Source organism: Panulirus ornatus, chromosome 10, assembly GCF_036320965.1.
Source record: "Panulirus ornatus isolate Po-2019 chromosome 10, ASM3632096v1, whole genome shotgun sequence".
NCBI lineage: Eukaryota > Metazoa > Arthropoda > Malacostraca > Decapoda > Palinuridae > Panulirus > Panulirus ornatus.
Window position 1 is genome coordinate 64,565,620 of NC_092233.1, and position 20,563 is coordinate 64,586,182.

General features: G+C 43.8%; 1 protein-coding gene across 2 annotated transcripts in view; it reads left to right on the plus strand.

Moving 5' to 3' along the window:
- The first annotated feature begins 3,326 nt into the window (after positions 1 to 3,326).
- LOC139751041 (uncharacterized) overlaps positions 3,327 to 20,563 on the plus strand; it is a 181,911-nt gene continuing 164,674 nt past the window's right edge. Inside the window, exon 1 of one of the 2 annotated variants that reach the window (XM_071666174.1) lies at positions 3,327 to 3,473. In XM_071666174.1, the coding sequence (XP_071522275.1) occupies positions 3,449 to 3,473 (25 nt within the window). In that variant the 5' untranslated portion in view covers positions 3,327 to 3,448. The remainder of the gene's footprint in view (positions 3,474 to 20,563) is intronic. The other variant, XR_011713272.1, reaches the window with a different exon arrangement.

A 20,563-nucleotide genomic window follows, 5' to 3' on the forward strand; every position in this document is an offset into this window, starting at 1 on the left:
ATGCTTGTGTCATCTGCTGGTGTATGAAATGCTCCAGTAATTCCATTGATCATAAAATTTTTAGTTATTGATGATTATTTTTAACACTGTATATTCACCATTCGGTTATTCCTGTTCTTGCAAATGATGAACATCTGGGAAGAAGTAAAAAAATTACTGTACAACCTTATAATATGTGCTGTTGCATGCGTGTGGTTGGTTCTTCTGTTTTGTTTCATTCACTATCTTGATAGTTCCGTAATTTCTAATTTTGCTGTAGTTTACGACAATTAGGTGAAGAATATTGTGGCATTCTGGAAAGATTACATGAAACATATTTGTTTATAATGTTTTTTTTAAGTCTTCATTAATTATGGCTCGTGGAACACTTGCAAAAGTTTGTTCAAATTTTCCTTCCATGAAAAAATTTCATTAAACTCACTATCTGATGATGGTACATATAAACTTCCTAACCATTCTGCATTTTCTTGTGCTTTGAAATATGTCATCACTTGATCATATGAAGCCACAGACGATGAATTACTTACAGAATTATGACAATTTTTGCAGCTTACTTTCTTGTTAACTTTACTGACAATGAACCGTTCAATATAATGGAGAATGTTCTTAACAACACCAGCAGCTGGTTCAGCTATCACCTCGGACTCATATATTGCTTCATTGATACCTTTCACTGTTAGAGAACGATGAACATGAAGGCTGGGATCTATATGTTTGCTGCTCGGCAAAGACGAACACCATAAACATCACCACGTACTGTGGAAGGCGCCATGACCACTGTCTGTCTGGCATTCGATTGTGTTCGAAACTTCAAAGCGCGACCTCGATCTGGAGCATATGCTTATGATGTTGAGTTTGTGCATTTTGTTAAAAGATATACACTTGGGGAGCACACAACATTACAATAACATCGAATACATTTCAAAATTTACTGAAAATTAGCTGGGAGGTACATCTCTTGAATTTAGTTATCCCAATGAGTAGAATAAAGAAGGTTTGGGATACGTGACATAAACAAAGTCCATGATTGGTCAGGCATCCCTTTGACGTCATAGATGATTATTACAACCACCAGAGTGCACTAGTGAGGCCAGGAGGTAAGTTGAATTTCAAGGGCTTAAACATCTTTTAATCCTAGGATCTTTGGTGATAACGTAGATTAAAGATGAGGGTGTAGTAAATATGTACTTTAATGAAGATAAGGATATAGTAAAAAAGTAGTTTAATGAATAGTAGGATATACTGAAGATGGCCTTTGACATGAACCTTAACATTCTCCAAGCAAGGTTCAAGGGCGGCAGAAGAGGCCAGTAATATTCAAGATTGTAACAGCCCAAGTCTCTGACCGGAGGTTCAAGTGTTTTAAGGCCCATCAACTGCGGGGGTCATTGAGGCCGTCATCGTGCACCAACCAGTAGATATTCTGACACCTTCACGTTTTAAACAAAATCGTCAGGCCACATACACTCCTGAAGTATGTGGCCGACGGTACGATTCTTGAGGACGACGGTAATATTCTTGACCTCGATCATACGACTCCTGAGCGCTACGGTACGATCCTTTGGTACGACAGTACGATCCTTGAACATAATTATACGATCCTGAACCATGACGGTACAGTCCTTGAACACGACTGTACAATTCCTGAGCACGACAGGTGCAAAACCATAGATAGGATGACCTTGTCTTTGACCTGACTGTGAAGTATCAGGAGAGAGAGAGAGAGAGAGAGAGAGAGAGAGAGAGAGAGAGAGAGAGAGAGAGAGAGAGAGAGAGAGGCTATACCCAGGGGTCGTAGCATCGCGGTCATGGGTCGCTGCATAGGGCCTAGAGGTATTAAAGATGTCCTCACTGCCCTCAGTAAATGGTGGCAGAGAACGCTATTGACTAACGTAGCCAGCGTGCTTCACCTGAGTCTTGACCCAGCAGCGTGCTTCACCTGAGTCTTGACCCAGCAGCGTGCTTCACCTGAGTCTTGACCCAGCAGCGTGCTTCACCTGAGTCTTGACCCAGCAGCGTGCTTCACCTGAGTCTTGACCCAGCAGCGTGCTTCACCCGAGTCTTGACCCAGCAGCGTGCTTCACCTGAGTCTTGACCCAGTCTATCAAACTCTGCTAATCTGATATTTGCTGCCAACATTTGATTTTCTTTGAATTCGAACGTACAATTTTACACTGAGGCTGACAATATTGTCATTTGTATTTCCTAGCTTTTTGTCCATTTCTTCGAGTAAACGGGTATTGATGAGGTCCCTGTTTGAGGACATAACTACATCACAAATGTTTCCCTCCCTCGTTGGGTCACGGACCATTTGATTTAGAAAACAGTCTTTTGTTACATCCTTTAACTTGTTTCCCTTGTTATAACAAGTCACGAGGTCACACTTTATGTTGGGATTGTTTGAATCAGTTACAATTATTGCTTCCTTTTCATTAACTGAGGATTTGACTGCATATACAAAGGTGCATTTTTTTCACAGTATTTTTTGAGGGTGTTGAAACTGTTCCAGAAATAATAACGGGTGTTGTCTGTATTAGCTCTACAGTGACTCGCAGAAGTCGATATCTGATTGCCTCGCCGCGTCTGGGTGTAGACTTGTGCCACCAGTGTGAGGGCATCATCATGTGCATGTGTGGCAGCAGATGTGAAGTGAGGAAGGAATGGGGAGTGTGGGGGGGGGGGGGGGGGGCAGCGGCAGTGGCCGCGGCCAACTGTAGCGCTCAAGGTCTTGCATAGTCACGTGACGCGGTATGCACAAGCGGCCGGCCTCCCGCCATCGATCGCATGGTTCTCCCCGCACGCTCACGGATGCACCCTCCACCACACACACACACACACACACACACACACACACACACACACATCCGCTGGCTTCCACCCCTCGCTCCTGCTTCCCCAAGACATTACCTGCAGCTCCTCCAGCCAGATGTTGGGTCAGTAAGTACATACTGTGTAGGCTTTTGTTGCCTCGTATAGTAACTGGAGGTGCTGTGGAAACACCTTTACATGTGGAGTCGTTAATATATAAATAAATTCCGTTTATTTGTAATATTTAAGACGGTTATAGATGTATGAAGGTATGGCGTTGTGATTATCACCAGGAAACAATTATGTGATTTCATTTATACGTTTGACGTGTTTGTGGTGGAGATGCTTGTGACGACTTTCATGCATGGAGAGGAAACGGACATGCGCGATGGCGGGAGAGGGTTGGCGGGAAGCGTGGGGATTGGCCGGGCGCGGCGGGAGGGCGGGGCAGCGCAGGTCAAGTAGAGCGGCTGAGTTGCAGGGAGTCGGCTGCTACACGAGCCGGGTCGGGAGAAGTGGTAACTCCTGGGTGTTGGCCAGCAGGAGGAGGCTCCGCCGCCCCGCCACCAGCTCCCAGCCAGCCAGCATGACACGGACGACTGCGTGACAAAATGACAGTGTGAGCGGCGAGCCCAGGGGCATGAAGCTGAAGTTGTTGACGCAAGGTAAGCCCCACGCTGCGCACCCTCTCTGCTGCAACCAGTATACAGACACAGACACAACACACGTGAGCCTCCGCTGGACACAGCTATCGCTAGGGTCAACCACTTGTACCCGATAACCCGGGAGGCTGGAGGACGATGATGCGCTCACCCAACCAATACCTAGTGCACGACCCTCCCTCCACACCCGTATATATATATATATATATATATATATATATATATATATATATATATATATATATATATATATATATATATGATAACTAGGCAGTGAGTGGTGGAAATGTCTATATAACGTGAGGTGAAGTGATAGTGTTAACGCATTAATAGCTTGTGCTTGTTATCTCCTTTGGCCACGGCGATACGACCCTCGGTGTAGGACTTTGACATGACCCCCAAGTTTCGCGTGAAAATCTGGTCACTCGTCGGGTTATGCTCAAGGTGATGAACTATTTTCTTTTTATTTATGGTCTGCTTCATGGAGGAATAGGTGGAGCGATCCAGTTTCGAAAACTGATCCGGTTTCGAAAAAATCGCCGAAAGAGGCTCATGGTTGTCAACAGGCATGGAGCGGGATGATGGTAGTTGAGCGGTTGTTTACTGCATATTTCACACCAAGTGAAAGGTTGTAATTATGACGATATTACAACATGAGGCACTGAGAGAAAGACTTACAAAACTGGTGATGGGAAATACTTTTACTTGATTTGATAATTATCGTGACTGAAGCCGGATAGATGTATTACTGTGTGCTGGTCTTGTAGTGTGGAGCAGTTTTGTGTCTGCATTTACCTCATTCGGGGAGGTACGGGTCATGCCCAAGACTGATTCGTAATTATATAAGAAATCTATTATTAAGGTTCTAGATTATTTGAGTATTTACTATCGTATACTTGTATATTAAATGACCTACTTTACATCCTCTCGTTGTCTGTGTAGTTCATTGGCCTGTGTGTCTCGTATTTCATACACGTTAGCTCATGTTAGACAACATATAATACCCGCTATCTGAAGTAGTTCTCCAAGTGCCGGCATCTGTACCACATCTTATGCTATGTTTTGACCACATTGTCTGCCCAGATTTGCACGTGTTCTTGTGTACGTGTCATTAATTATTGATTAGTGTCTTTGAGTCCCAAACTTGTGTTCAGTATGCTTGATCAGGTGAGACACATGTTGTGTTTGGTTTCATGTGCCACAGATCACGTGCATCTGAAGTCTTAAACCTGCTGTGCCATACATCAGGTACATCTGGCGTCGTAAACCTAATGTGCTACACATCACGTGCATTTGGCGTCGTCTTAATATGCTCTACTACACATACGTCTGACGTCTTAAACCTGGTGTGCCACACATCACGTACAGCTGACGTCTTAATGTGATGTATCACACGTAATATATCTGACGTGTGAAACATGATGTCCAACATCCGCTAAGCTTAACACACCATTTTGTGTATTACATCTCTAGATAATGTACTGTTCGTTCATCAACTCTAGTTACTGTACTGTTCGTTCATCAACTGTCTAGATAATGTACTGTTCGTTCATCAACTCTAGTTACTGTACTGTTCTTTCATCAACTGTCTAGATAATGTACTGTTCGTTCATCAGCTGTCTAGATAATGTACTGTTCGTTCATCAACTCTAGTTACTGTACTGTTCGTTCATCAACTGTCGAAGTAATGTACTGTTCGTTCATCAGCTGTCTAGATAATGTACTGTTCGTTCATCAACTCTAGTTACTGTACTGTTCGTTCATCAACTGTCTAGATAATGTACTGTTCGTTCATCAACTCTAGTTACTGTACTGTTCGTTCATCAACTGTCGAAGTAATGTACTGTTCGTTCATTAACTGTCTAGGTAATGTACTGTTCGTTCATCAACTCTCTAGGTAATGTACTGTTCGTTCATCAGTTGTACAACGAAAATTGATATCAGTGTTGTGTGTGTGTCATCACTTTTGATGTAATGTTCTATATCATCTTGTTACATTTGTGGGAACTGCGTATCTACTATTTGCCCTCCAAAGTACAATGCACGTAGTAACCCTATTATGATATGCATATTTGAGATTTTGTACAAATGATGAAATTACTGTACTGCATCTGTTCACTACTACAGATAACTGTACTTTATAACAGAAGATTGGTGTACTTCCATGAGTCTGTTCGGTTCATTAGAAAATTGTACATCTTTGCGTCTGTACAGTAGATTATTGTATTTCGCTACGTCTGCTCAATATAATAGATTGTTGTACTTCGCTACATCTGTACAATACAGTTCCTGTATTGTATCGTATTGTACATTCATTTTTATTTATAAGAATTTTTCATTAGGTGACAGATATGTGGGAGATGTTTTTATATTTCAGTATTTTATTATATCTTCACATCTGTTCGTGATACCTTTTTTCGTATCTTCATTGATTGTTACCGTGGACAAGTCACCCAGAGGAACTTGTTGTGGGGATTATGTTACAAGGGGTAACGAACGACGTGTTACAGGTCCTTGTGAGTTACAAGTTATTTGTAATGGCTACATTTACTGTATCAGGTGTTATGAATGGCGAGAGGTCAGAGGTCGTTCATAACGTGCATCTCACAAGATCTTGTACATTAGTAAGAAACAGAGTTATCTTGTCCTCTTGTTGTATACCACAGCCAGCTGGTGTTGCTTCCCAGGGCTGCCACCTTACATACGTACAGGCGTTTCTGTCAGGCAAGTCAAGATATTCTGCACTTATCTCGTGCGCCCACACGATTTGGTAGATAATATAGCGGTGACTCCTGTTGTCTCTCGTTGGTATAATGTAGTTGACATTGCTAAAAGTATTTTCAGCAAGTGAATAACTGTTGCGGTAATTAAAGAAGCTGGTGATCTTGTTAGGCCGGAATTCTGTGCGATATTTTCATCCTTCTGATGAGGAAGTCTGGCAGACCTAGTCGCACACTTAACATTCTAGGTACAACTAGACCTGCGTAGGTTTGGATAAATGTAAAATCAGATCTGTAGTTATCTTGTTGTGTTGTGTTGCTCTGTGATCAAGCAAGCGTCATTAGGAACCGAGATATGTGTTCATCTGACGAACCAGATATGTAGCAAAAGTGTGCTTAACTCACAACACACACTTACTCCCAAACTTACATTATCAGCGAATGTCCCGCCATCATTCGCCCAGCAGTCAGTTCCTGCATCTCTGTGTCATACCTGGTACTCTACTTTAAGTCGTTCGTACATCATTCAATCGTGGATGTTGCGTTCAATGGACGGTTGACACTAGTAATGTCTTCCAGAAGGGCATAAGGAGAGTTACACGCGAGAGTGGCTTGCTGACGGAGGCGTCGCTTTAGCCATCTAGGGAAACTGAACATTAATGGACCCCCACAACAAACTACCGTTTGCTTTATAGAAGGTTATTTTGACTTTGACGAGTGTACGTGAATGTTTATAATTCTCTGATCGGCTGTTATACTCTCACGCGTCACAGGGTGGGGGAGAGGGCGAGAGTTCTTGGTGCGTTGAAAAATGTGTGGAAGACGAGAACGTTATCTCGGAAAGCAAAACTGGGTATGTTTGAAGGAATAGTGGTTCCAACAATGTTATATGGTTGCGAGGCGTGGGCTATAGATAGAGTTGTGCGGAGGAGAGTGGATGTGTTGGAAATGAGATGTTTGAGGACACTATGTGGTGTGAGGTGGTTTGATCGATTAAGTAATGAAAGGGTAAGAGAGATGTGTGGTAATAAAAAAGTGTGGTTGGGAGAGCAGAGGAGGGTGTGTTGAAATCGTTTGGTCACATAGAGAAAATGAGTGAGGAAAGATTGACAAAGAGGATATATGTGTCAGAGGTGGAGGGAACGAGAGAAGTGGGAGACCAGATTGGAGGTGGAAAGATGGAGTGAAAAATTTTTTGAGCGATAGGGGCCTGAACATGCAGGAGTGTGAAAGGCGTGCAAGGAATAGAGTGAATTGGAACGATATGGTATATCTGGGTGGACGTGCTGTCAGTGGATTGAACCAGGGCATGTGAAGCGTCTGGGGTACACCATGGAAAGTTTTGTGGGGCCTGGATGTGGAAAGGAAGCTGTGATTTCGGTGCATTATACATGACAGTTAGAGACTGAGTGTGAACAAATGTGGCCTTTGTTGTCTCTTCCTAACGCTACCTCGCACGCATACGGGGGAAGGGGGTTGTTATTTCATGTGTGGCGAGGTGGCGACGGGAATGAATAAAGGCAGCAAGTATGAATTATGTATATGTGTATATATGTATATGTCTGTGTATGTATATATATGTTGAAATGTATAGGTATGTGTATGTGCGTGTGTGGACGTGTATGTATATACATGTGTATATGGCTGGGTTGGGCCATTCTTTCGTCTGTTTCCTTGCGCTACCTCGCTAACGCGGGAGACAGCGGCAAAGTATAATAAGAAAAAAAGAAATAATATATATATATATATATATATATATATATATATATATATATATATATATATATATATATATATATATATATATGTATATATATATAATTGCAAAAGGTCTGGTAGATGCAAAAAACATGAAGATGAAGCACAAGTTCCCAGTTGCACTTTCGCGTAATGATCACATTATTTAACAAAGTAGTACCTTCTGTCAACTTTACAGTGGAAATGGAAAATATTTGTATGTTACCATTTTCAGATTACATGATCTATAGGGATAGAAACATGTTTAAGTTTAGCATATACAGAAAACCCACCAATGTTTGTTCATATATTCATTATTACTCAGCTCAACATGACAAAGTTAAACTATCATCATTCCTGTTGATGTTCCTCAGGGCATTACGTATCAGCAGTCCGGGATTTATTGATGTTGAGTTTGAGAAGATATATTCTATTGGATCCAAGTTAAAGTATCCTAGATCTTTCATTGATAAATCCCTTAAGTTGGCAAAGAAATTATTTTGTAGACTTAAATCCAAACCTCTCTTGATACCGAGAATCGTTTAGTTCTTCCTTTTAGTAATAATTTCACATTATTTCCCAGGTTACTTAAATCCTTTAATGTTAATGTAGCCTCCAGCAGTAACAATACTACAAACAATGTCTTAATCAAAAACTCACTAGAAAATTCTGTGGGCTGTGTTTATAGAATACCTTGTAAAAATTGTAATATGTGTTATGTTAGACAGACTGTTAAGGATTTTAATGTTAGACTTAAGCAACATATGTATAGTATAAGAACAGTACAAGAACTAAATGCTTTGTTTAATCATGTTAGAAATTATGACCATTGCATTGACTGGAATGATGCCAATTCAGTTATTAATTGTAGCTCCTCTACCACGAGAAATATTGAATCTTCTATTATAATATACACAAAGAACTGTAACATTGATATTAGTGAAGGTCTGTACAAATTGGATAGCTTTTGTTGTACTATATTATGTCTACTATCAGAAGGTGGAATTCTTCAGCAGATGCGTCTCGCGTGATGGGATACTTGGTGGTCTTCAACATTATTGGGGAGGTGGGTGTTAGGTCCGCGCTTGTGTTTCCCTCACTTTGGAGTTTGTTTTGGGCTGTGCATGTGTTTGTTGGTAAGGTTGTGTTCTGTGTTAGTGAAGGTGTTTTTGTACAATTGTATTTGTTTATATGCCGTATGTGTGTGTGTTTGTATGTATATTGTCTGTGTGCTCATTTTTATGTCTATGGTTTCGTATGTCTGTGTCGTGTCTGTGTTGACGCGTGTCTGCGCATGCATCGAGTCAAGACCAATAAGTTGGAGTCAGTAGCATGTCTGCCTCTCTGACGTGTTGAACTTGGCCCACACAGACAGCTGTATGAGATGCCCTACAGGCCTAGCCATAGACTGCAACCACATGCTTGCCTCAGCCATAGGCCTGCCTCAACCATATGTCTGCTTCAACCATAGGCCGGCCTCAACCATAGGCCTGCCTCAACCATGGGCCGGCCTCAACCATAGGTCTGCCTCAACCATAGGCCGGCCTCAGCTATAGGTCGGCCTCAACCATAGGTCGGCCTCAACCATAGGCATGCCTCAACCATAGGCCTGGGCTCAACCATTCACATCAACACGACAAGAAACTCCAAAATCAATATCCACTCGCCGTTAAAAGCCAGAGATCGATGCATTGGAGTTTGTGGACGCTTCTGGGTCTGAAAACTTGGGGTGGTGAGCCGTGTAGGCCTAAGGGTTCGCCGCCCTGGTTGAAATCGATCAAGTGCAGTGTGGGGTGTTGCTGAGGGAGCCGGAGTGGGGAGGGGGGTCACTGGGGTGGAAGGAAGGCTAGAGGGTGGGATTGTTGCTGAGGGAGCCAGACAGGGGAGAGAGTCACTGGGGAGGAGGATAGGCGGGAGGGTTAGGGTGGTGCTGAGGGAGTCTGTCAGGGCAGGGATCACTGGGGAGGGAGGTTGGAGTGTAGTGGTGTGGCCGGGGGAGCCAAACAGGCGAAGGGGTCACCGGGGAGGAAGGCCAGAAGGTGTGGGGTGTTGCTGGGGAGGAAGGCAAGGGAGCGTATCATTGGGGAGGAAAGGTGGGAGTGTTGCTGAGGGAGCTTGGTAGGGAGGGGTCGCTGGGGAGGAATCTTGGAGCTTGGTGGTGTTGCTGAGGAAGCCTGGCGGTGGGAGGGGGGATGACACTAGGGAGGAAGGGTCGGGGTTCGCTGAGGAACGCATGCAGGGAAGGGGTCGCTGGGAAGGAAGGCTGAGGGTGAGCCAGGCATAGGATGGTCATTGAGGAGGAAGGCTAGAGGGTGTGGGGAGTTGCCAGTGCAGGGGAGGGGGTCATTGGGGAAGAAAGCTGGAGGGTGTGGGGAGTTACTGAGGTTGCCAGGTAGGGCATGGAGTCACTGGGGAGGAAGGCTAGAGGGTGTTGCTGAGGGAACCAAGCAGGGGAGGGGTCACTGGGGAGGAAGGCTAGAGGGAATGAAAAGTGGATGGCGCTATGGACAGGTGAGAAGGGGTGGAGGGAAGGTAAGGAGGGGTGGAAGGAAGGGAAGGAGGAGTGGAGGAAAGATAAGGAGGGATGGAGGGAAGATAAGGATGGATGGAGGGAAGATGAGGAGGGATGGAGGGAAGGTAAGGAGGGGTGGAGGGAAGGTGAGGAGTGGAGGGGAGGTAAGGAAGAGTGGAGGGAAGGTGAGGAGTGGAGGGAAGGTAAGGAGGGGTGGAGAGAAGGTGAAGATTGGTAGAGGGAAGGTAAGGAGGGGTGGAGAGAAGGACAAACAGTAGGAGATCTGGTGGTATTTGGTTAGTTTATTGTTATTCAAAGTTGTTATGATAACAAGACAGCAGGAGACGAACGACCAGGTGGTATGTAGGGAGCTGCTGTCATGAACAGGGAACACACAGTGGGATGGGGTTATCCTCTCAGAAAATCAGAACAGAGTTTTTTGACGATACATACATATATACGCTGGAGTGGTCACTGATAGCAGACATCACTAAAGTATTTGTCTCAAGATGATGTATTTTTACATACATCATATAGAGGTAGGGCTGTTCCAGTGATCTTCCTGTGATAAGTTGATAAAATACATTTTGCCGACATTGCAGGTGAATTTTCATCTGTTGATCTTCATGTCATATTAGATGACTGAATCCCTACCTAAAGTAATTTTCGAATATTTTTTAGTAATTTGGAAATTATTTAGTAATTTGGAAACTTCCGTTAGGTGTCGGAATCTAAAGAGAGAATAATTTTAGATGTTGGGAGATTTGTCACTTAAAGCTAATTTTTGCGTGACGGGATGAGGGTGGTTGCTCTCTTTTGAATTTATTCTAGTTTCTCTTCATCTTTGCTCAGAATGGGTGACTAGAACTGAACAGCGTATTCCCTATGAGGTCTGGCCAGTGTGTATATATAAAGGATGAGTATCAGATCCTTTATCTTGTGGTTTGTATTTCTTGGTATGAATCTCACCACCCTCGTACCGTTGGTGTACGCACACAACCATAATTTCTCGTATTTTAAGTCATTACTGATAATCGTTTTAAAGTCTTTTGTCGTATTTTACATCTGACAATGGCTGACCAATCATTTTCTTCGTGATTTACGTTTTTGGCACCGCTGTCCAGAACGTTGAAATCCGTGTGTAATTTGTGTGACCAGTTCATCATTTTGTCTGAATCTTATGGTACCCAACCTTGGACTGGACTTTGCATCGTAATTCCGCGTCGTAGACAAATTTCTAAATTCTGGTATTTCCTGCTTCTATAGGTCGTTGATGCAGGTAAGGAAGGTGAAGAAGGGTGGAATTAATTACCTAATTACTGATAGCAGTTATCATGGAAGTGGTTATTTAATCTTATGTTAAGGTATTGGTATTGACACTTTTTACTTATCCTGCATCTGGGAGGGTCGGCTATTCCAGTGTTATACTGCATCTGGGGGTAGGTTATTACAGTGTTATACTTCATCTGGGGGTAGGTTATTACAGTGTTATACTGCATCTGGGGATGGGTTATTCCAGTGGTATACTGCATCTGGGGGTAGGTTATTCCAGTGTTATACTGCATCTGGGGATGGGTTATTCCAGTGGTATACTGCATCTGGGGTGCATCTGGGGATGGGTTATTCCAGTGGTATACTGCATCTGGGGGTAGGTTATTCCAGTGTTATACTGCATCTGGGGATGGGTTATTCCAGTGGTATACTGCATCTGGGGGTAGGTTATTCCAGTGGTATACTGCATCTGGGGGTAGGTTATTCCAGTGGTATACTGCATCTGGGGATGGGTTATTCCAGTGGTATACTGCATCTGGGGGTAGGTTATTCCAGTGGTATACTACTGTGCAGCTGAAAAAAAGAAAAGAAATCAAAGATTGCCTACATAATTCCTGCCTATTGCGTTCATCTTTCTACCTGATGCACCCAGAAGATGCGTCAGAAGCGAAGAAATTTACCGCCTGTTATCGTGTTGAAATCATTTACTATAATGAAATTTTCAGTTCGATTTCATGGAAATTTGCACCGTTTATAGAGAAGATTTGTTGGTCTTTCAGTCTGTCCACCTGAGGTGTATTCCTGGGTGACGGGATTAGTGTGGCTGCTCTTCTCTGAATTCGTTTTAGTATTCCAAGTGACGGTTGACCAGAACACTGTATTGATCCTTTATTTTCCAGTTTCTGTTCCTAGCTATGAAATGTTTTTAGTTTATATTTCAAGCTTTGAAACGTAGCCTCCTATTGGATATATCGTATGCGCTGTTTGCGGTGTCTTAGACCATCACTGATCATCATAATAACTCCACAAGGGTTTTCTCTTCTTTTACACTTATTCGGTCGTGATTAGCGTCTGCAGTGCTGTATTGCTCTGCATGTATCGCCTTGTGAAAGTTAAGAGATGAGTGAATCCGAACAGCGGCGGTAGAGTATGGGAAGAAGGGGTGTAGTGAAGTGTGGGGTTAGAATATAGGGTCAAGGTCAATGCTGGTTTCGTGAACAAGACTTATACGTACGGCTAGAGGATAGCGCAATTGCTCAGGTCACACGGGCGGACTGGGTTGATGACCTAGCTATAGATGAACTGTTCTGGCCACCGAGGAAGATGGACATGGACGTGGTGATGGAGTAGGCCAAAATAGATGGACGTAGTCTGGGTGATGAAGGAGGGAATGGACGTGGACGGGGTGAGGGGATGGGCGTGGCTAAGGAGCAGGACGAGATCAAACTGAAACACGACCAAGGGGTTGAGAGTGGGGAGGGGTACGTGTCCAGGAAGGATGGGGGACGGGGTTATGGTGTGGGAGTTGTTACTGGAGCAGAGGGAGGTGTGTGGTCGGTTGGACGATGATATGAGCATGGTTGTTGGGAGGACGAGAGGGTAGGGGGATGGTGTCAGTACGACCGGGGTAGGGGGATGGTGTCACTACGACAGGGGTAGGGGGATGGTGTCAGTACGACAGGGATAGGGGGATGGTGTCAGTACGACAGGGGTAGGGGATGGTGTCAGTACGACAGGGGTAGGGGGATGGTGTCAGTACGACAGGGGTAGGGGGATGGTGTCATTACGACAGGGGTAGGGGGATGGTGTCACTACGACAGGGGTAGGGGGATGGTGTCAGTACGACAGGGATAGGGGGATGGTGTCAGTACGACAGGGGGATGGTGTCAGTACGACAGGGGTAAGGGGATGGTGTTAGTACGACAGGGGTAGGGGGATGGTGTCAGTACGACAGGGGTAGGGGGATGGTGTCATTACGACAGGGGTAGGGGGATGGTGTCAGTACGACAGGGGTAGGGGATGGTGTCATTACGACAGGGGTAGGGGGATGGTGTCAGTACGACAGGGGTAGGGGGATGGTGTCAGTACGACAGGGATAGGGGGATGGTGTCAGTACGACAGGGGTAGGGGACGAGACTTTCCCTGAACTTGGGCACAACCAACCGGCAGGAGAGAGACGCTTATTCTCTGACTTTAGACAGTTAACAGGAAATGAACTCGCACATGGCGATAGAGGAACGAAATTCAGTTTTGCGACGTATGTTAAGTGGTCAAAGGTCCACTGTATACGTACGGCTTACCCCTGAGATGTGGCACGGCCCCTTGTGATACTGTGGGAGAATAGAAATTAAGAGTGAGGTGGCATGCACAGAGTATGAGACTCGGTGACGAACAATGTGGTTTCAGAAGTAGTAGAGAGATGTGTGGATTAGGTTTTTCCTTTGAAGAATTTGTGAGAAATACTTGTAGAAAGAGAAAGTTTTGAATGTGGCATACTTGGATGTGGAGAAAGCATATTGTAGGATTGATGGAGATGTGTGTGGAAGGTGTTGCGGAAATCGAGTGAAGGAGGAAAGATACTGGAAACAGAGGAGTTTTTTATCAAGAAACTTAGGCAGTGAGCGAGTAGGAAGAAAAGAGCACGAGTGGCTCCTGGTCAAAGAGGGTCTGTACCTGATTAGGTTGTTTATAGATGGCGTGGTGAGGAACGTGAATGCTAGGGCTTGGGAGAGAGAGAGAGAGAGGTCTGCAGTCTGCTGGGGATGGAGAGGCCTGAAAAGTTGAGTCAGTTGCAGTTTGTCGATGACACGGGTCTGGTGTGGATTCGAATGAGATGCTTCAGAAGTTGGTTTTTGAGTTTAGTGCTGAGCACACTTAGGAGTATGTGGAAAGAGAATAGCTAGTGAATGAAACCACGGTCGGGAACTGAAGTTAGGGTAAGTCCTGAGCAAACTGAGGAATATGGGAAAGATGGGAGGTCACTGTCTATGATGGCAAAGACGCAGGGAATATCAATAGATGGTAAAATACAGAAGAAGGTGAATGTTTTGGAAATGAAACTTTTGATGATATGTGGTGTGGTGATGAAGGGCAGATGGAACAAGAACTTATAGAGTGAGAGAGAGGTGTGGTAATGATAGGAATAAGTGTGAGAAAGCTGACGATGGTGTATTGAAATGGTTTGGACATAAGAGGTTGAGTGAGGAGAGTATACATGTGGGAAATGAAGGGAACAAGGAGAAGGAGGGAACCAAAGAGGAGGTGGAACGTTGGAGTGAAAGACGCTTTAAGTGATCGAAACTTGAACATGAGGCTTGCATGGGATAGAGCGAATTGGAGCAGTGTGGTATACAGGGGTCGAAATGCTGGCAGTGGGCTGTCCCAGGGGGTGTGAAGCGGTTTATGAAATGGGGTAACACTTGTGCAAAACCCTTCCCTGAAAACACACACACACACACACACAGACACAGACACACACACACACACACACACACACACAGACAGACAGACAGACACACACACACAGACAGACACACACACACACACAGACACACACACACACACACACACACAACACAACACAACACAACACAACACACACACACACACACACACACACAACACAACACAACACAACACAACACAACACAACACAACACAACACACACACACACACAGGGCAAGACGAGTGTAAAAGTCTCTTTCGGTAACACACTGTAGTAAGAGTCGAGACATAGCATTGCTCTTTTACCCTCACAGTCAGCATCTCCCCCCCTTTCCCCTCCCTCCCCCAGTCTCCTCCCTAGCAAGCCATCCTCATCCAACATAAGGTGATTATCCCAGAACCACCACCCACCCACTCCTCCCCAGCCTCACCCCGGGTTTAGCCCCCCACCCCCACGTCCAGGCCGCTAGTACAATGCAGTATTGATAAATAAGCGATGGGATCCAAATGTCAGAGAGCCTACAACGTGTCGTTGGTTTGGGATGCCTCCCTGGGCACGGCCTCCTTTTTTATGTATTTTATTGTAATACAAAAGTTGTACGTGGTGTAGTGGAGTGCTTGGGCAACACTGCCTGCCTGGCCACAAGAGTCATCATGTTCCACAACAGTGAGAGATATATTCTTCGTGGACACATATTGTCATCAAGGCATCGCACGTTAACCTCACACACAACACTCATGCACTTTCGTATGGTGTCGTTAATGTTTAATGTGACCCGTAGTGAATGCTTCATAAAATGGCAGTAAGTTATTTATTTGGACTTATGATCAGTGTTCTCATTACTGAAATGATGTTTGTGAAAATGTGTAGTGATGCAGGTATGTCTTTTTCTTATTTTTTCTTTATATATATATATATATATATATATATATATATATATATATATATATATATATATATATATATATATATATATATATATATATATTCCTATGAGTCCACGGGGAAAATGAAACACGAAAAGTTCCCAAGTGCACTTTCGTGTAATAATCACATCATCAGGGGAGACACAAGAGAGAAATATAACAGTCAGTTGATATACATCGAAGAGACGAAGCTAGGACGCCATTTGGTTTACCAATGTTTACCAAATGGCGTCCTAGCTACGTGGTGATGTGAGAAGGAGATGGAGTGTGTATTTTGAAGGTTTGTTGAATGTGTTAGATGACAGAGTGGCAGATATAGGGTGTTTTGGTCGAGGTGGTGTGCGAAGTGAGAGAGTCAGGGAGATTGATTTAGTAAACAGAGAAGAGGTAGTAAAAGCTTTGTGGAAGATAGAAGCCGGCAAGGCGGTGGGTTTGGATGGTATTGTTGTGGAATTTATTAAAGGAGGAGGTGACTGTGTTGTTGACTGGTTGGTGAGGATATTCAGTATATGTATGGCTCATGGTGAAGTACCTGAGGATTGGCGAAATGTATGCATAGTGCCATTGTACAAAGGCAAAGGGGAAAAAGGTGAGTGTTCAAATTACAGAAGTATAAGTTTCTTTGAGTATTCCTGGGAAATTATATGGGGGGATATTGATTGAGAAGGTGAAGCATGTGCAGAACATCAGATTGGGGAAGAGCAGTGTGGTTTCAGAAGTGGTAGAGGATGTGTGGATCAGGTGTTTGCTTTGAAGAATGTATGTGAGAAATACTTAGAAAAACAAATGGATTTGTATGTAGCATTTATGGATCTGGAGAAGGCATATGATAAAGTTGATAGAGTTGCTCTGTGGAAAGTATTAAGAGTATATGGTGTTGGAGGCAAGTTGCTAGAAGTAGTGAAAAGTTTCTGTCGAGGATGTAAGGCATGTGTACGAGTAGGAAGAGAGGAGAGTGATTGGTTCTCAATGAATGTCGGTTTGCGGCAGGGGTGTGTGATGTCCCCATGGTTGTTTAATTTGTTTATGGATGGGGTTGTTAGGCAGGTGAGTGCAAGAGTTTTGGAGAGAGGGGCAAGTATGCAGTCTGTTGTGGATGAGAGGGCTAGGGAAGTGAGTCAGTTGTTGTTCGCTGATGATACAGCGCTGATGGCTGATTCATGTGAGAAACTGCAGCTGGTGACTGAGTTTGGTAAAGTGTGTGAAAGAAGGAAGCTGAGAGTAAATGTGAATAAGAGCAAGGTACAGTAGGGTTGAGGGCAAGTCAATTGGGAGGAAGGTTTGAATGGAGAAAAACTGGAGGAAGTGAAGTGTTTTAGATATCTGGGAGTGGATTTGGCAGCGGATGGAACCATGGAAGCGGAAGTGAGTCACAGGGTGGGGGAGGTGGCGAAAGTTCTGGAAGCGTTGAAAAATGTGTAGAAAGCGAGAACATTATCTCGGAAAGCAAAAATGGGTATGTTTGAAGGAATAGTGGTTCCAACAATGTTATATGGTTGTGAGGCGTGCGCTGTAGATAAGGTTGTGCGGAGGAGGGTGGATGTGTTGGAAAGGAGATGTTTGAGGACAATATGTGGTGTGAGGTGGTTTGATCGAGTAAGTAATGAAAGGGTAAGGGAGATGTGTGGTAATAAAAAGAGTGTGGTTGAGAGAGCAGAAGAGAGTATATTGAAATGGTTTGGTCACATGGAGAGAATGAGAGGAAAGATTGACTAGGAGGATATATGTGTCAAAGGTGGGGGTAACGAGAAGTGGGAGACCAAATTGGAGGTGGAAAGATGGAGTGAAAAAAGATTTTGAGCGATCGGGGCCTGAACATGCAGGAGGGTGAAAGGCGTGCAAGGAATAGAGTGAATTGGAACGACGTGGTTTGGAGGGGTCGACGTGCTGTCAGTGGATTGAACTAGGTCATGTGAAGCGTCTCGGGTAAACCATAGAAAGTTCTGTGGGGCCTGGATGTGGAAAGGGAGCTGTGGTTTCGGTGCATTATACATGACAGCTAGAGACACTGTGAACGAATGTGGCCTTTGTTGTCTTTTCCTAACGCTACTTCGCGCGCGTGCGGAGGGAGGGGGTTGTCATTTCATGTGTGGCAGGATGGCGACGGGAGTGAATAAAGGCAGCAAGTATGAATTATGTACATGTGTATATAGGTATATTTCTACGTATGTATATATATATGTAAACGTTGAAATGTATAGGTATGTATATGTGCGTGTGTGGACGTGTATGTATGTGGGTGGGTTGAACCATTCTTTCGTCTGTTTCCTTGCGCTACCTCGCTACGTGTGTGTGTATGTGTTTCCGGACACAACTGTGATAGCACGGTAGCCCGAGAACCTTTGATACCGTCTAAGATAAGTTCCTGTTTAGGTAACGAAATTATTTAAATATGAAGGCGGTGGTGTTCGTGCATGTATGTACATCAGAATGTACATTATTGATCAGGAGATACTGATATTTTTACAAGTGCGTTCAAATGTGTTAACATATGCTTGAGTAGAGATGGTTATCATGAATGATTTTTGTGTTAATCACTATATGTCTTACTCGTTGTGGAAGGAACAATACTAAACATAAATGTCTCATTACGTGTTTATTTATAGCCAATTTGATCTCCGTATGTTCTTCTTCAAATTAGATTTTCAGTGTCGTTCATATATTCATATTTTCTATATTTAATCATATATTTCATAATTTCTTGTACAATTAGAAAGTTCTCCTGTTGAGGGTGGTAATGATATGATCCGTCGAATCCCGTAATGACGACCACTGTCTGAGGCTAACAACCTCCACGCCCAATAACATTAATAATGTCTCATGTTGTTGTTGTTGTTGTTGTTGTTGTTGTTGATGATTGTAACAGTTAGAAGAATATGTCCACTTGTTATTGGTTAGACTGACTGGAATATTTATGACCTTTTTTCCCTTCATAACGTCAAGTAACTTATATAAAGTGATCCCACTCAACCTATTGAACAGAAAGGGAAGCTTTTTATGTAGAAATGTTAACCGAGCAGTTTTTTTTTCCTCTTTTTTCTGTTTCAGAAGTCGTAATGTTAGCCAAGTGAACGTTATTTCAACAGATCTAATTTCACCTAATATGACCCACTCACGTCTAACACAAGTCCTAACACAAGCAAATTAAACTTTAAGCTAACCTAACGCGGACGTTAGAACTCCGTTAACACGTTCACCACACAACTGCCTCAGCCTAACATAACGAAAACTTATTGTGTGTGATTATTGTAGGTTTGTTATTTCACCTTCATAATGTATTTCTCATGTTATGCTTTGTTCCTGTGTCTTCATCTAATTGTGTGAGGCTATTATACAAACTCAGGTAAACAAATGTTTTAAAACAAATTCAAACAGCAACAGACCATTGGGTTGTTTCAAGGTTGTTTGTGATAGTAAAACATATGAGAAACTCACAGATGAGTTCTGTGCGAGTAGGAAGACATATACACGATCAAGAGAACATCCTGCACACAATGTGGCGAAGGAGCAAATAATGTTAGTCGTGGACTGGAAGCCAAAATATTTAATCAGAGTCTGTATGGCATCTAAATCAACAGTGCCACTGGCGAAGATATGCCTCGCTTCATCGCTTCGTTCGAGATAAAATGTTTATCTACGAGTTTATATATATATATATATATATATATATATATATATATATATATATATATATATATATATAAAGACATCAAATGAGTGAAGGTGGAAGTAGCTTGTGATTGCCGACCTTGAGTGAAAGTTGCGAATATTGGCAACTTGAGTGTGCTGACATCACGTAATGTTTTGCTTTCTTCTAGACCTCGTGTCATGTGTTCACATCACACTGGAATGGTTGTTATAAGCGAATGTGTGATTAAATTATAAACACGATTTCCGAAGTAATGTGGTAAACTCATACGACTAGAAAGGTTTCTGGAGGGCAAGCGCGGTGTCAGGTTAACTCACAACACAATAATGATATCCCCCCACCCCACCCCACCAAGCGTGGTGTGTACCCTGCCAACACCTCAAGAGTTCTCGTGGAACTGCAGCCAGCCGTCAGGAGCTAGGCTGAGCTGACCGGCCAGGCAGGACTCGGAGAAGGGTCGCCCACGACCACCAGCGCGCCTTAACCTGGCTCATCTCCCTCATCGACAACTTACGTGGGAGCTAATTTCATATTCAAAGGCCCGAACTGAAAATGACCGACTCAAAAGGCGCAGGAATGGTCGGGGTGGTGGTCGGTTGTCCTCTCGCCCGACCCGTTTTCTACCCCTCTCCACTTTTCCTCTCTCCTCCACCTCCCCCCCTCCCCCTCTTCTTTCACTACCCCCCACCCCCTTACAGGACCCATGACGGACACTGTCCCTTCTGGCTGGTGTTAAATCCAGCGGAATATCTCAGAGAACGCAGGGATTTCTTGTAGGATTTATAACCCCGAGTGTAACTGTCAGGAAAAATGGCGGAGGTCGTTACGGGT